The 16,546-nt window shown below is 38.2% G+C and overlaps 1 protein-coding gene across 1 annotated transcript; it reads right to left on the bottom strand.

The window, feature by feature from the left end:
* Positions 1-783: 783 nt before the first annotated feature.
* On the bottom strand, positions 784-9,380 carry LOC145782964 (b(0,+)-type amino acid transporter 1-like). Its single transcript, XM_082594721.1, has 5 exons — positions 8,883-9,380; positions 6,544-6,934; positions 4,308-4,495; positions 2,472-2,678; positions 784-1,020 (listed from the first exon to the last, which is right to left on the bottom strand). The coding sequence occupies exons 1-5, from the start codon at positions 9,378-9,380 to the stop codon at positions 784-786; spliced, it is 1,521 nt and encodes a 506-aa protein (XP_082450847.1).
* Between the last annotated feature and the right edge of the window lie 7,166 nt (positions 9,381-16,546).

Below are 16,546 nucleotides of genomic sequence, written 5' to 3'. Positions count from 1 at the left end.
CGCGAACACTTCAAATTTCTCTCGATCTTTTGAGGGGACGAAATAGGTTGAAGTTTGATTTTGTTACTCCAATTTCAGGGTACCAAGTCGGGGTACGAATTTTTCAGGGGACGAAACATAGAGACAAGCTTTATTTCCGAAAAATGCCAAAGAAAACATGATCTTATCATTTTGCCATGCCACCGGACAGGACCATTTTACAGTAATATTCATACCCAAATTTTTGTTGAACATGCTCTCAGAATACCCCAAATTCAAAGTAATTTTTCAAAATTTTCTGGGGGAGGACCCCCAGACCCCCCGCCGCTGGGTGTCGACTTCGGCGATCACGCCGTCAGACTTCTCCGCCGACGGTCAAACCACCTTCCTACCATTTCAAAAGACCTAGCTACGCTACTGAATTGGATCATTGTCATAGGGGCCCCGCAAAGCATATTCCGCACAGGGCCCGAAATACCCTAAGACCGGCACTGCTCAGTGTTAACAAATTCAATCTGATTAACCAGGAGCAGCGAAAGACCATTTGGTCGTCTAGTTAGCTGCTCCCAACGGAGAACAAGGAAAAAGAATGTGGTGATTTTAGTCGTCTTCTTCTGCAACAACCATTTCGCCTGCAGCGTTGACATTTGAAAGTTTTTACTTTTAGGCTAATGAAATTTAAAAAGCAGCAGTAGGCTATCGAGTGGGTTCCCGCTAAAGTAGGCTGGTTCGGTAGCCTACTTTTTAAAATAAGTCCGAAGTACGGGTACCAAATTACTTATAAATGCTACTATCGATTACCGCCTATTTAAATGCCTCCCAGTCTGGTGGTGCGACATTCAAGGTTTGTTGCAAGATCACAGTTAATCGGTCGATACCAGGAATGCGAAATTCCTTGTAAACAAATATAAAATAAACGATCGGACCGCAGCATAGGAATCCAGCAGCGTACAAGACAATTATGTCTGGATTCTCCACCAATGGAGCAATTACAAGGTAGGCAGCTATTATCACAACAATTCCAGGAATCACCAATGGAACCTGAAATATAAATTCATACAAGCAAAACTGTCTTTCTAAATTACAACTTTTTTCTATTTTTTAGAATTCAAATTATTGATTGATTTGCACAGGCTAATGCAATATACAGTAATTAAGCTAATATTGAGTAGAAAGGGAGTTTAGCAATTTAATGAAAAATTGTTAATTCGGATTCCAATGAAAGCGCCAGGATAATCGGATATGTCCATTAGCATACGGCACAGGATTGTCGAAACTATTTCGCACTATTTATCATTTTAACCGTGAAGGGTCGCGAAAAGTTTTAGGAGATTAAAAGGGGTCGCGAGCAAAAAAGTTTGGGAAGCCCTGGTCTAAACCCATTCTTAATCTGCCTTATTGATATATGTTCATTTCGGTAAGGCAACTATTTACATTTAGGCCTATGGAAATTATTTCTTTTTTAATTAGTTGCCCTTCTATGTGGGATAATTTCCATACGCCTAAATGTAAACAGATGCTTTACCGAAATGAGCATAATAAGGTAGATCAAGAATGGTTTAGACAACAAACATCACAATATTAAGAAAATTAAATTGTCCTCAACACGAAGAATAAACATAATGATAATGATCACAACAAATATAATCAAAATCCAACCATACTTGAAATCTTATTTTATTCTATGCCCACCGAAACTTCAAGAGCCTTGCAGTGAAGAGATTTGCAAGAGCTCAACCATGAAACATCAATCTTACTCACTTCTGGCTAAAAGAGAATACGTTAGGCTACTTAAAACAATCAACTTATAGTAACCTACACAGTAACACACTGATGAATCGTTTGAGTCCAAGGTAAAAATGGCTGCTACAGGAGCTAATAAAGTTCATGAATGACAATATGCTCATTCAGTGCTGCATCAACTCTTAAAATAGTTTATAGTAGTTTTAAGTAGCACGTACGTAGCTTACTCGGTCTGGTACGGCATTGTCTTGTACGAATCACTGATTTATTTTTAAGCTCCACTTTTGTGCAATAGCTTGGCGAGTTAATTTGAAGTGGCTTTGGAATAGTATCTCAAAGAAGTAGCTCATTTTAGATAAATCTTCAAGGAAACATCTATAACCTAGCTTGCCTTATAGCCTACTCCTACTTAGGCTATACCCGACTTTAACAAAAGTTGCGCATGCTGCGGTTGTCCAAAGCCCCTTCGCTACCAAGCGTTATGAGTTTTTTCATACATATATTTATGTTATACTACAACATAAGTATGCACAATTGCACAACGGCAATGCTGTACTTTGTAAAACACAAGTAGCCTAAGCTATAGTCTAACCTGTGAAAAGCTAGATCTACTTTTTATTAATTGTGGAAAAGCAGAATAACCCAAGTTATTTCCTTGATGGAAAAAGTGGCAAGTCTCCCATAATTTCACCATAACCATGTTTTTGCAAGGCAAAATGGTGTTTTTCCTTTGTCTTTACATAGCCTACCTTGAAAGGACGTGGTAAATTCGGGTGAGTATACCGCAACACAAATATTCCAGCGACCACTAAGCCATGGGCTATCCAAGTGATAAAGCTTGAGGCGTTGACGAGTGTGGTAAAGTTGTTCGGAATGAGAAATATGATCGGGAGAAAGCATCGAATGAACATGGCTGGTCCAGGAGTATAAAAGTCAACATTAACCATGCCGAAAATCTGCAGAAGCATCATATAGAGCTGTTGTAAACGTTTTGGCCAACTGAAAACTACAAAGGATGAAACATATTATTTGAAACATATTAATATAAAATTGAAACATATTAACATAAAATTGAAACATAATTATTAACATAAAAGGTGTGCTTCGTCTGGGCTAGCCTACTTGTCCGGATGGAAAACTGTAGCCTGCGTTGTACAATTCGTTGTAAACTTTATCTCGTTGTACGTTGTACCAGCTATAAAAAATCCTTGTGAACAGATATAGGTAGGAATATTCACTCAGTGTTTCAATTTTCATGTCATGAGCATGTGAAACAGGCTTTGTAGTGCAGCAACCAATAGGCTAGCACGTGGGCTACTTCAAAAGTCTACATTGTTTCGCTTCATACGCTTTATAGGCTTCATTGTTTTAATTTGAGTTTTTGTTTCAAATGTGATTTAAATTTTGCTAATTTGCAATTACTTGGACTCCTACTTTGCCATAGGCCTGTTTTACAGTTGACAAGCAAACTTTGCTTGATCTGGTTCTTTGGAGATGTCGATCTTGTGTCATTGACAAAATGTTGAGACAAATGCAATCACTTTCAACATTTTGTAATATCTTAGCTCATTTGCCCCAAAACAATGTAGACTAGCACCTAGAAAGCATTTAACCCAATCTCTTGTGAGCCGTTTTGGTTAGCAGACGTACGAAGGAGGAGTAAGTTTGACCTATCCAGACAGGAAAATCCGTCATTTTTACATTAATTGAACATCTGCAAACGTTAAATCAATGTAAAAACGACGAATTTTGATAGCTGGTTAACGACATTGAGAGCCTCTAACTTGAAAACTTCTCAAAGTAGATCAATCAAGTTTTCAATCATGCAGATAATTTATCTGCGAATGCAACGGTGATAATATTTTGCTTTGTTTTTCAAAAACATAATTCGAAAAAGATAATTATTTGAAAGTTGACCTTGGCCTGACTGTTCGTGCAATTTGGTGGCCTGACTGGAAGAAATGTTATTTCGAATTTGAACTCAAAGCTAAATTTACTTTATGTCCCTTTTAAACAGGGGTGGGCAAATTTTTTATCTCTCGGGAGCTGCATTCAGAATTTGAATTTATACGAGGGCCGCACTGTAGTATAATTAAGATTATATTTATAAGCCAAAACAATCTAAAATAGTCAAAACACAAGCTTTTATTTAAGACCAAAAAATAGGGATTTTATGTATGACCTAAAAGATATACGAACCGTTTGTCTCAATTATTTATTTGAATACAACCCACATCAAGATCACACGTTGCCAGACGCACTTTTCAATTTTAGGATTATTTCTTTATATAATTGCCTTAGGTTTTCGCGGGCTGCACAAAAAGTTGTGTTGGGCTGCATGCGGCCTGCGGGCCATAGTTTTCTCACGCTGCTTTAAAATAATTGTTTTGAGAATTTAAATTACTTCGTCTTCAATTTGGGAGTGGTCTGATAATCAAGCGATTTACGCAGTTAGTTGTCAGTGTATTGTAGGCTTTGTAGCCTATAGTTAAAGCAAATGCTTCCTTCTAAACAAATTAGGAAACTCCGCTTTATGCTATAGTATCAAAAATGTTATGACTTTTAAACCTGTGAAAATATTCTACCTGTGGAAATTGTCCTCTTCGTGCTGCAGCAAATGGCAACCTACTTCCAAATACAAAACTTCCATTCATTGAACCAGTTGTGGATAAACATACAACCACCGACAAAATCCAACCAGCGCTACCCAATGCTTTGTAAGCCCAAGTAACTGCAACAGCGCTTGATTCCACCATATCTTCTGGTGTAAGCACTGCACAAACAAAACATTGCGTGATACTTTTTAAGTTGAAAATTATTGCACTACAAATGGCATAGGCACTAGCGGATCTAGTGGGGCAATTGATCACTTGCCTACGCCAAAAAAAAAAAGAAGGACCAAACGAAGAAATGTTTTACAAAAAAGTTTTGCTTGTTGGATCACATGTCAGTGCCTTAATCAAGGTACCGGTACTAAGAAACGCATTAGATGTCTTGGATAGATACCTTGGATACTCCCTGAGAGTCCCTGGACTCTCTGTTAACGACACTAATTTTGATTGCTGGTAGGCTAGGGTAGTTCGGGGCAAAACAAGTCGTCTGGTAAAACCGGTCAGTTTGATTTTAATCAAGCATAACTTTTTTTTTGGAAATAATACACTCAAAAAAATGCTTTAGAGCACTTAGTGGTTCTTTTGTGATGCGACAACAGCAACTGCTGTGCAGTTTTTGCTTGCTGTCTCGGTCTAGGCTGCGAAACGTAAGTTGGTGTAAAATTTTACCTTCATATTTTGGACTAACTTTTTTTTTGTGGTTTCGACTAAACAGAGCATTACACTATGAAAATTGTTAATTAAACCAAGACTTTCTAGTTTAAACAAAATTACTATTATTGTACTTTGTCTCAAAACTACTCATTTTGTAGTTCTTCCTTGGAAATTAGTTTTATTGGATACTTATTTTTGTTCAGTCATGGGTATTTTGGTTGGGGCAATACAAGTCAGTCACGAAGTGCTGTGCCAAATTTTTGCCTCAATTGGTGAAAATGCTAAATTCTTTAACCAAAGAATTTAGCATTTGGTTCATAGGGTATTATTTGCCTATTAAATCAAAAATCAGCTTATCCTAGTGTGAGCGAAGCATTTAGTTTTGGGGGGGGGTATGCCAAGAGGGCACGATTTTTTTTGATTTTTGGCCATGTTTGAGGCCCTATCACTGCTAAACCAAATTAGGTAACAACCCAAATTTTTTACAGGTGATAGTACTTCTGCCAAATATTGAAAAAACAACATCGTTTACATTGTCACTCTAAAAGGTCAAAGGTCATAGACATCCAAAGTTGGCCGTTTCCAGCTTTCGGCTAAAATTTTCCAAAATTTAAAACCTTGCCAAGACCTCATTTTTGATTAGTTTTGACTGAAATTTGGTAGAAATGTTGTTTATGAGATTTTCGATGAACTGAGAAAATATCAGTACAAAATATTAAAGGGTTTGGGAGTTTATTTAACGTGAAACTTGGGTCGAAATGAAAAAAAAGCAAAAAGTGGGGTCCTTTTAATATCTTGGTTGCCCATGACCCCAGTGAAAATTTGCACTGAAATTAATTTTGTCCACTTATTCACTAAGATATGGTAAGTCTACCATGCAAAAGTTATCAATGGTTTTCAATGTTTTTTTATAGAAAGTGTGCGTCAAAACGCAAAAAATCCCAAATGAAAGATTTAAAATAAATGTAACAATATTGAACTATAGGCTACTAGAAAACATTTGAAGTGTATTTTTGATTGTGTTTCTATCAATTGTTCACAAAGCAATTGTTCTAACATTTGACAACTGTAATGTACCATGTGGACCTCATTGTCAGTGAACAAAATGGCAAATTTTGTCATAATCTTCCTTGCTCAGTTTGTTTTGTCGTCAAGAAAAACCATGGTTACTCGGCACAGCAATTGAACAAATAATGTCATAAAATAGAATCCAGCATGTTTGCTGATGTCTGTTCTGAACAAATGTGCTGCAGTAGTGCACTTTGTATGTGTAACTGCACTTTTTATGTGTAAATATACTCTTTCCTTCATCAAAAAAACACTGACCTGTTTTACCCTTACTTAGGGGCAAAACCAGTCATTTGACTCTGTCGTAAAAATGACGTTGTATTAACATAACTTAAAAATAAATCTCACTTTTTTTTTTGCTATCTTGTTTAAGGAAGCCTTAGTACAACTGTTTAACACTAAAAATTGAGACATTTTTAACTTTATGTGAAGATATACACAATAATACCAAAATGTGACTAGTCTTGCCCCGCACTACCCTACTTACCTGAAAAGTAGGAGATGTTTACCAGAAGGTAAAATAGCGTGACCAAAGGCATCGAAATCAGAACAGCTAAAGGCAATGTTCGTTTCACATCTTTTATTTCTTCAACGATATAATTCAATGACGTATATCCTGAGTAAGACCAAAGACCTTGATAACATGCTAAGCCAATCTGAGTAAATCCAAGACCAGCAAGATCTTCAGGTCGAAAGGCGTCACTAAGGTTATCAAGACCAACTTCATTTCCTATTCCCAGTTGGACTAATCCTCCGACTATGATGATAGCCATGCCAATGAATTTCGAGGCAGCAAGAATAACCTGGATTTTTGTTGTTGCTTTTTGATTGACATAGGCAATGCTATTCAAAAGAAGGATGATAGCAACTGCTGCGAGCTGAAATACAGTAAATAAACATTGAACAGGCATTGTACAACACTTTAATAACACTAATACGCGAAGGAATTACGAAAAAATTGATATGAATAACTTTAGCCGTTGCCTACAACTCTCACGAAAGTATCAGAAATGTGATTCTATGTAGAATTTTGAAGCTTCCTAACGCAGAATTTTGCAATTGAAAATGTGATATTTTGATTATTTTAAAATCTGTAATTAGCAGACTATGAATCAGTCTGTTTTTTTCACGAATTACTATTTTTACTATAGGCTAGCAGCTGCACCATAGCCCACATCAAGCACATCGACATACGCGTAGTCAATACAGGATTTTATCACAATAGATCACAGTCGATACCATTTGCCAAATCTTTAGTACGATTCGATGTGGAATTGAATCAAGACCCACCAGAACCCAAAGTAAAAATAGTAATTTGAACCTTGTTTTTCTTTTAAACCAAAGCTTTTACATCAAGCTTGTCCAACTGCTCCAAAAGTTTTACCTTGCCAAATTATGGTCAGGGATATCTAATGAAGGGGGTACGAAAGCTTTTAATACGTCTGTCAATACAGTAGAAGGACTATTTATATTAAATAATCTCTGTTTGTCGTAAAATGACAATTGGCATTGGTAGTAATTTAATAAATCTTTTTATGATAACCTGCATTACGCTATTAGTGTCAGGATGTTCATTGAATGCTCATAATTATTGTTTCTAGCACTAGTTGCAACGTTCATCTGATAAAGTTGAAAGTAAAAGCAACAACAAACAGGATGGTTTATTGCTTTACTGACGTTTCGCGCATCATGACAATGCGCATCCTCAGAACGAATAACATACAAAATAAAATTTCACAAGGTTATATACCGCAGTGCGATTGAAGGCAAGAAAAAATTAAACACATAATATTTTAGAAAATTGGCCAATGATGTGTGAGCGGTTACTTTCCACGTTAAATTACGTAAAAACTTTCAACAATAAACATAAAATTCGAAGCAATGGCGACCAAAAGAAAAATGCGATTAAAGGCAAAAAAAAATAGAACACAATATTTTAAAGATTGACTAATGATGTGTGGGCGGTTACTTTCCACGTTAAATTACGTAAAAACTTTCATCAGATGAACGTTGCAACTAGTGCTAGAAACGTTAATTTTCCTGTTGAACACCCAAGCTTTTCAGTATTCTGCTCATGCTCATAATTACTTGTTAATTCAACTACCCGTATACTTGCTTTACACCCAGCCAACTGCAAAAGCTTTGTTGAGAAAAACAGCTTTTTGATAACCTTTCAATGCTAACTGTCTGATGTAGCTGACTGAACCAGCAGCACTACAAAACTTTCCGCAATTTTAAAAAAAACCGCGTGTTTAACGCGGTATCAACTACGCAACCTTATAGTATCATGAGAATCAGCAATCGCTGTGAGCCTTCGTATCCTCTTCTTTAGATATCCCTGATTATGCTGCACACCCCAATTGTAGTTTCTAGATCCGCTATTTTGGTGTGAGAGTTTTACAGCATTAATTTCAATATTATGCATCCTGTGCATTGGGTACAAATTTTTATAATAAACTTTTCTAAAGTGTGGGTGCAACGTTTGTGAAAAAAGTGAAGATTTCTAAAAACACGGAATGTTGTAAGGTGGTCCCATGTTCAGTCATTGAGTAGTTTCGGGGAGTGAAAAAATAATAATGTCATCACACTAGGCAGGTAATGTCGGATCGTTAAATCTGTACCATAAGGGATTTTTTCCAAGCAGGATATTATTCAAGGAGAATATTGCCGTACAATTTTCTCCGGAAAAATATAATTACTCCGGAAAATAAATTATTTATCCCCTACACAACTGGTGAGAATGAAATACTTTTGTTGGCTGCATCACAACTTTAGTTAATCATAGCTTACAGCTGTAAACCTAACTCTTTATTCAGAACTACTTACTTTTACAACAACATCCGGAGGCTTACAATCTCCAACGTAAAATGGCGCCGTCAGATATGAACCAAAGGTCACCGCTGTTGCTGCTGTGTTGGTATTGTATGCCAATAGACTTACAGACCAAACGAATGTAAAAGACACGACTTCCGGATAGGTTATGTGCAGGTAAGTATATTCTGCTCCGGATTCATGAATAGCGGCGCCCAACTCAATGTAACAAAGCGCTACCAAGCAAGCAACAACACCACAAACTGCCCAGAGTACCAAACTCATTCCTACACTGCCATTGGTTCCAATAAGCACTCCTACTGGTGTCACAAATATCCCAGACCCAACAATACCTCCAGCAAGATAGGCAATGCATTCAAATAATCCTATTTCTTTTTTAAGTTGAAATTTCTCTTTGTTTGGTTCATTCTTAGTGTCATCATTCCTTCCAATAGAAAATGATGATTTTAGTTCGGAATCTGACCGATTTTCACAACTTGATCGCAAAGACATGCTGCAGAACAGTTTCCCTACCGTCATAAAAACTGAAATATATAAAACTTTTGAGTGACCTATTAACTTTCAAAGTGAATGATAACTTTTCTGTTAGATTTAAACAGCTCTGTTTTTCCCTGCTCAACAAATAAGAGTGGCATAAATAAAAGTTCGTCGTCGTCGTGTGAGCGTCTGGGGCCGAGGGTCTATCCTTTTACCACCCCAGATTCACAATGTTTCCAGACTACACTGGTCAATAAAAGTTTGAAAGGTAATAGACTAATAGTGATGGTGCTTATCCGCAAAAATGCTTTGTTATTAAAAAACTCTGTTCTTTGTCAAACATTGAACATCAGCTGCAACAATGAAACGCATCGGCTGCAAAAGTAGAAGTAATTTGATTGAATTTTTTTATTAGCAGTGTTTCGTAGACTTGGTAAATAGGCAAAGGCATAAAATATTGTTTGAAACTCCCCGTGTAAACATTTGCAGTGAAATCTATGCCAAATCTTTTAACGGTGATGCTTTGATGACCATGCTTACCAACTTTGTAACCTCGCCGAATAACGTTTGCAAACGTTGAATCAATGTAAAAAAATGTTAAGACAAAGCAGACGTAACCATTCTACAAGATAAATGCAAAAGCAGCATTCCTTTTTCCCGCGCTTTTACAAAGTATGCAGCAAAGATTTTGCTCTTCAGGTCTAAATATATAAATTGTATTAAAGAAAAACTTAGGCCTGGAGAATAGCTCATTTTAGAAAAATTAAGAAAGGAATTTAATTGTGGTCATTTCAGTCCAAAAATTTTCGAAATTGATAAAGAATTTGCAAAGACAGAACAATTCAACGAAACCCTTATCAAGAATCCAAGTCTGCGGTTGCCGCATGTAGCAAACAAGCAATTGACTCGCCAGCCTCAGCTTTGAAAGAATAGGGATGAGGATAGTAAATTATTATCCAGTGAAGCAATTGAAGTACAGTATGGTAGAAAATTTATCAAACAAAGATCAATAAACCATGTGGATTAATTGTTTTACATTCTATTGTGTAACATCTTGTTTGCTGCCCATTATCAAATCGGTTCAAAGTTTGTCCTAAAATTTTTTGTTTTAAATTCAGTTGTTTTTTAAACTTTTCTGGATTAGTGTGTGTTGTATCGGTATAAGTCAATTTAATTAAACCAGCGCAAGAGTTTATAATGATAAAGTACTTAGTTTTTGACAAATCGAACGTTGGCCAGCAATCAAGCCTAGTCAGTTTTTAAGCAGGGCTGCCAGACAAGTTTGGATCAATCGCACTTAAATCGACAAAAATGTTATTTTTCTTGCTTTTATTTCAATGCGAAGTGTTTGATTTTTTTTAATTGAATTTAAATTTTGTTGCTTTATGTCAGTGGAAAAGTGACAAAAATTGTCATAAATTGTTATTTTGGGCTCAAACTTTGTAATGAATCGTTGCCTGGATTTGATTTGTTAAATTTCGTCTGAAGAAAACATTATTGACCTATAATTGTGTTATTAGGTTACACTCAATTATTTCTCATTTACATTCTATTCCATTTCTTTGTCAAATTATATGGTCACATTGCGCTAGTTTCATGCAGCCTAACAGGTCACACTGAGAGTCACTCAGCCATTTCTTTTATGACAAAACAATAGGCCTATATCTTTTTTTAAATTGTGATTATTTTTGTTTTGTAATACTGTTACTGAAAATGTTTTTACTCGTAGCCTTGTACTATTTTTTGGTTTGAACTTTTCTTGGTTGCATTGAAGTTTAAACGCCCTTGCTACAAGAGTTTATTGATTTCAAAAGTTTTTCCTATTTTTAATCACCCGGAATAAAGTTTATATTTGAATAAAACCACAGGACTTCACAGTCTTCACTTGAGGATCGCAGCAGCACATGATTTCTTTTCTTTCATTAATACATATTGGTCACAGCGGTAAACCATAATTCTTCGTGGGAAAATTGTAACATAAAGTTCCCGGATCCGTTTGTCTGTACGTAATGACCGAAAAATAAACACACCTTCGAAACGTCTATTCAAAGTGTATTCCAGTAAAATTAGCCCGAGGCTATCGAAATGGGGTTGCAACTCCTTGCACCTCTAAAACTGTCACTACGATACAGATTACTTGGATAAAAGACGGAGAATTTGTCCAGCTAGCAAGCACCAAATAAACCAGTTAAATGTGCGACCGACTTCCAACAAACAACTTCGAGAATGAATCAGAAAAATTTGTGATAACTCAAAGGCACGAGAGCAGTTCGTGACGCAATATTTCATGTCCAAACAGGTCTCAAACTGAAACAGGATTAAACCGGTCTGACACGAGTCTTACGGACGATGGTGCAATTTTGGCTCATGTTTTAGGAATTTCCATGACGTAATATTCAGTAGACCCGAACGGTTTCTACATGACGTTTGACCAGGCGAACAACCGTCTGTAACATAGCGGCCCCTAGTTATGACAGTCTGACATGGCATAACTAAAAAAGAATTGACGACAATTGTGAGCCAATGAATAAAAACACATGATACACAAATTGTTTGAATCACTCACGTTTAAGTTAATACGCAAATACAAAGGGCATGCAAAGAATGAACAGCAATAAGAATAAACACGACGATACATGAAATTGGTACCATAGGTAGTAGGTACACGCAAAAATGACGCTATATACCATGGTTGCGATAATAACCGACTGTTCTGGGCTCAGACAAGTGTCGGCCACCGCAGACAAAACCAGGCTCAAACCCTAACACTTAGGTGTTCTTTACGGGGGCGAGGCACGAAATATCCCTCAACACATAGTCTACTTTCACTTTCCCCGTACTCTCATCATAGTTGCAGACGGCAACTTTAGCTCTACGAACCACAGGCTTCCCTTTCCTAATTTGTGGAACTACCTCATGCACCCTCCCAAGTTGGTACTTCCCACGTTTACCAATGTCCTGGAGAGAACCTACCACTACAAGTTGACCAGGCTCCAAATTCTCGGCCATTTTTAGCCATTTTTTCCGGCCCTGAAGACCTGGCAAGTAAAAATCGATCCATTTACTCCAAAACTGATGAGAAAGTGACAAATTGAACCGATAATCCCTTAGTTGGTCACGATCATGTGGTTGCCCAACAGCACAGTATGGGTCTAAGTATGGGGTCAAAAGTGAGGCAGGGGTGATGACAGTAAAATCCCTAGGGTCGTCACTCAAAGGTACCAAAGGGCGTTCGTTCACGATCCGAACGGCACTGCCTGTGTACGTAAGCAGTTCAATAAATTTGGGCTTACGAATTGAAGAGTCCAAAATGTGAAAAAATGCGATTTTAAATTGTTTAACCATTGCCTCCCAGGCGCCACCTTGCGCCGGAGCATACGGAGGTATAAATTCCCAGTTTATCTCTCTCTGTCTCAGGGCGTTGTGAAATTCAGCTGATCCTATCAACTCGGGTAACTTCTTAGATGCTGCCTGAAAGGTACTTCCATTGTCGGAATAGATAGCATTAACCTGCCCACGTAAATCTGTAAACCTTGTAAAGGCAAGTAAAAAATCACTCAGCGACAATGACGTAACCAGCTCAACATGAATAGCGCGAGATGCCATACATGTGAACAAGAGTCCCCAAGCTTTTTTGTGACTTCTACCTTCAACGAAAGTTAAAGGTCCAAGATAGTCTAAGCCGCAATCAAAAAAGGGTTTCCTATGCGCAGTTGTGCGAGACAAAGGTAAATCAGACATGAGCTGCCTTATAGGTCGAGCTTTCTCAATCGCGCATACACCACAGTCATTAAGATACCTCTTCACGGAGGCATTACCATTAGCGATCCAAAACTTCTGTCGCGTAGACAACAAAGTGTGCTGTACTCCACAGTGCGCATTTCCATTATGATGCGACAGTACAACAAGCCTAGTGAAGGGGTGCTTCGAAGGCAAAACAATCGGATGCTTTGCTTCAAGAGAGATCTCGGGAGAATTACTTAAGCGCCCTTCAATGCGGATTACACCAGCGTCATCTACACAAGGTCTGTACTTTTTAAGTGAACGTAATTCTTTCAACCGTTCCTTCTCACGTTGCGAAGCGCCAACACTACCCCGCTTTATCACTTCCTCAAGGGCATCCGGCGATCGTTTGGTCATTAAATGTACCACATCGCCATACACGCTCTTCTGAACAAACTTCACAGCCAACTCTGAAGCACTGTTAAGATAAGATGCATCCAGTTTTGGCTTCACAAAGCTACGCTTTCTCGTTTTACAGCACAAAAATTCAACAAAAGCAACCAAATAAGCGATTCTCTTTTTCATAACATACAAAGAAGGTGCGGCCTCGATCAATCTGTGAAGACCACCCTGTCCAACGTCAAGCGACTCCTCTTCGTCACGAAGATATAGGCTATGGACAGGTACTGGAGTGGCATTTTCTACAGATGGAATTTCCTCACACTGGTAGAGAAGACTAGAACCATTTAACCACAACTCTCGAAATTCTTTCTTTGTAATAAGATTTGGCCTTGTGCCAACATCAGCTGGGTTCATATCGGTAGGGCAAAAACGCCAATCCTGGGCTCCAGACAACAATAAAATATGCTCAACTCGACGCGTAATAAACTTATTCAAACGTAAATCAGGGTTTTTAACCCACTGCAACACAGTACGAGAATCACACCAAAAATACTTAAGGCAGTCTGGCATCTTCAATGCCTCGTAGGCCTGCTTCACGAGTCTGGCTGTATTCAAAGCGGCAACAAGCTCTTTCCTAGCTATCGGCCAAGAAAACTGATTTTTTACAACAATGGTAGATTTACCCAGAACGAAAGACACACTCGGAACTCCGTTAACCAGTCTACGTAAGTAAACAACAGAAGAGAAAGCTTGATTCGAAGCATCACTAAACCCATGCAATTGATATGAAACAATATCATCCGGACTGCACACACCAGAGTTTGCAAAATACCATCTCGGTAACGAAAAATCCTTAAGCAGGTCCAAAGAGCGAAGCCACGACTCCCACTCTTTAACAAAGCTATCAGGGACCTCGGTGTCCCAATCAAACTTGTCTATCGCCAATTGCTGAAGTATAAGGCGTGCTTTTAGAAAAAATGGCGCTCCAAAGCCTAGCGGATCAAAATTTTGTCCAAGCTGACTGAGCATACTTCGGCGCGTGTGTTTAGCTAAGGGCTTTAAGGAACATGCGATACGCATCTCGTCAGACTCGGTTTGCCACACACAACCCAATGTCTTCGCTGATGGCAAAGTCATATTTTCAGTCTGAAAGTCAATGTCACGAATCAAAGGTGAAAGCATCTCATTATCCAAATTTGACAAGACAATCATAGCCTCCTTGTTAGCACTCCACTTACCAAGTTTAAACCCACGGCTATCAAACAAAGCAATTGATTCATGAGTGATTTGCTGAGCTTCCTCTAAGCTATCAGCCGAAAATATAAAATCATCCATGTACATATTATTTGCAATATTGCAGAGAGTCAATTCACCAGCACTGCTGGGATTCTGCTCGATCATTTTCTTTATAGCCAAGCAAGCGATATACGGGCTACTCTTTATTCCCCAAGGGTGTACACAAAAACGAAATGGTACCATCCTACCATTTTCAAGGTCATCATCTTCAAACCACAATATACGAAACAAATCCCTTTGCGACTCAGGTAATTTTATTTGAAAGAAGCATTTAGTCACATCAGCCATGAGACCAAATCTACCAAGCCGAAATCTAGCCAAGACATCTACCAGAGGGTTTAACAAGTCAGGACCCGAAAACATTACATCATTAACACAAGTTCCTCGAAATTCAGACTTGCCATCGTAAACAATGCGCTTTTTTAATTGTGACGTAACAAAGTATGGTAAATACCATTCAAATCCCTTGACATTTCCTGCTTCACCAGTACGCTCAATATAGCCATTTGATTTAAGATCTTTCATGGTGTCAGTAAGGAAATCACGAAGTTCAGGTTGTTTTAAAGCTTTCTTTCTTAAAGCAGCAGCTCTATCTGACGCCAACACAAAATTGTTAGGTAGATCAATATCTTTCTTCAACGGAACAGGTATCTCAAATCGACCATCTTTCAACTCAATATTCGGTTCAACAAGTTCTCTAGCCAACTTATCATTGCGAGACAATTCACAGGTTTCATTTTGCAACGTCAAATCCTGAATGACTTTATTCAGGTCTGCTATTTCCATATCACGAGACTCAATTTTACGCTGAAAGCCAGAGATGACATCCGACTCTGAAGACGTCTGCACTCTGCACACTTTAGCAACGCTTTCATCTAAGGGTGACTTACCACCACAAGCCAACCAACCGAGAGGAGTGAGCAAAGCATGTGGTTCACTACGATTTTCACCAACACGCTCTTTTTTTGCACACATCAAATAAGCGTTGTCGTTGCCAATCAGTACATCTACAGTACTACAATCATTCAAATGAAACATATTCACGTCATGAAAATGACGGAAACCATTTAAATCTTGTTTATGCGGTAAAGTTTTAACATCGTCAGCCCAAGCTGGGTTAACCACCGAAGTTATATCACAAAACAGTTCATCTGTCTCTAACGACTGGATGTTGAGTTTGACAAGGTCAGCACAAGTAGCTTTCTGACCAGCCAGGGTATCCATTTTAAACGACGCTTTATCGTACGGTTTAAGATCAAGTTCACACACCAAATCACTCGAAACAAACGTCAACTGCGAACCAGGATCATGCTGACAATACACCAACTTCGATTTGCCAGTCATTGGATTCAAAACACGAGCAGCAGTAACGCGGTTAAAGGCTGCTTTAACATTTCCAATCTTAACATTACGCACAGGAACTCTGGCACGAGCATCATCTTTCCCAACCGAATCCAGAGAATCACGTGACGTCACATAAAAATCATGCAGAAGAAAATAGTGTTTCCTATCGTTGTTAGGCCCACACTTACGACAGTTATTTGCATGAACGCAATCCCTAACCATATGCTGGCGCAAACAATTCAAGCATTTGCCAGCTCTCACAATGACATCTCTCCGATCTTTAGGTGTCAAGCGCAAAAATTCTTTACAATTAGACAAAAAATGATATTCAACTTGACCACGTGACGAACAACAAATGCATGCCGGTAGGTTTTTACATCTGGCTTCACCACCGCGCGGTGCGCCAACAACAGTCG

Source organism: Aplidium turbinatum, chromosome 14 (assembly GCF_918807975.1).
Source record: "Aplidium turbinatum chromosome 14, kaAplTurb1.1, whole genome shotgun sequence".
Taxonomy (NCBI): Eukaryota; Metazoa; Chordata; class Ascidiacea; order Aplousobranchia; family Polyclinidae; genus Aplidium; species Aplidium turbinatum.
This window is presented reverse-complemented; position numbering and strand designations above follow the sequence as displayed.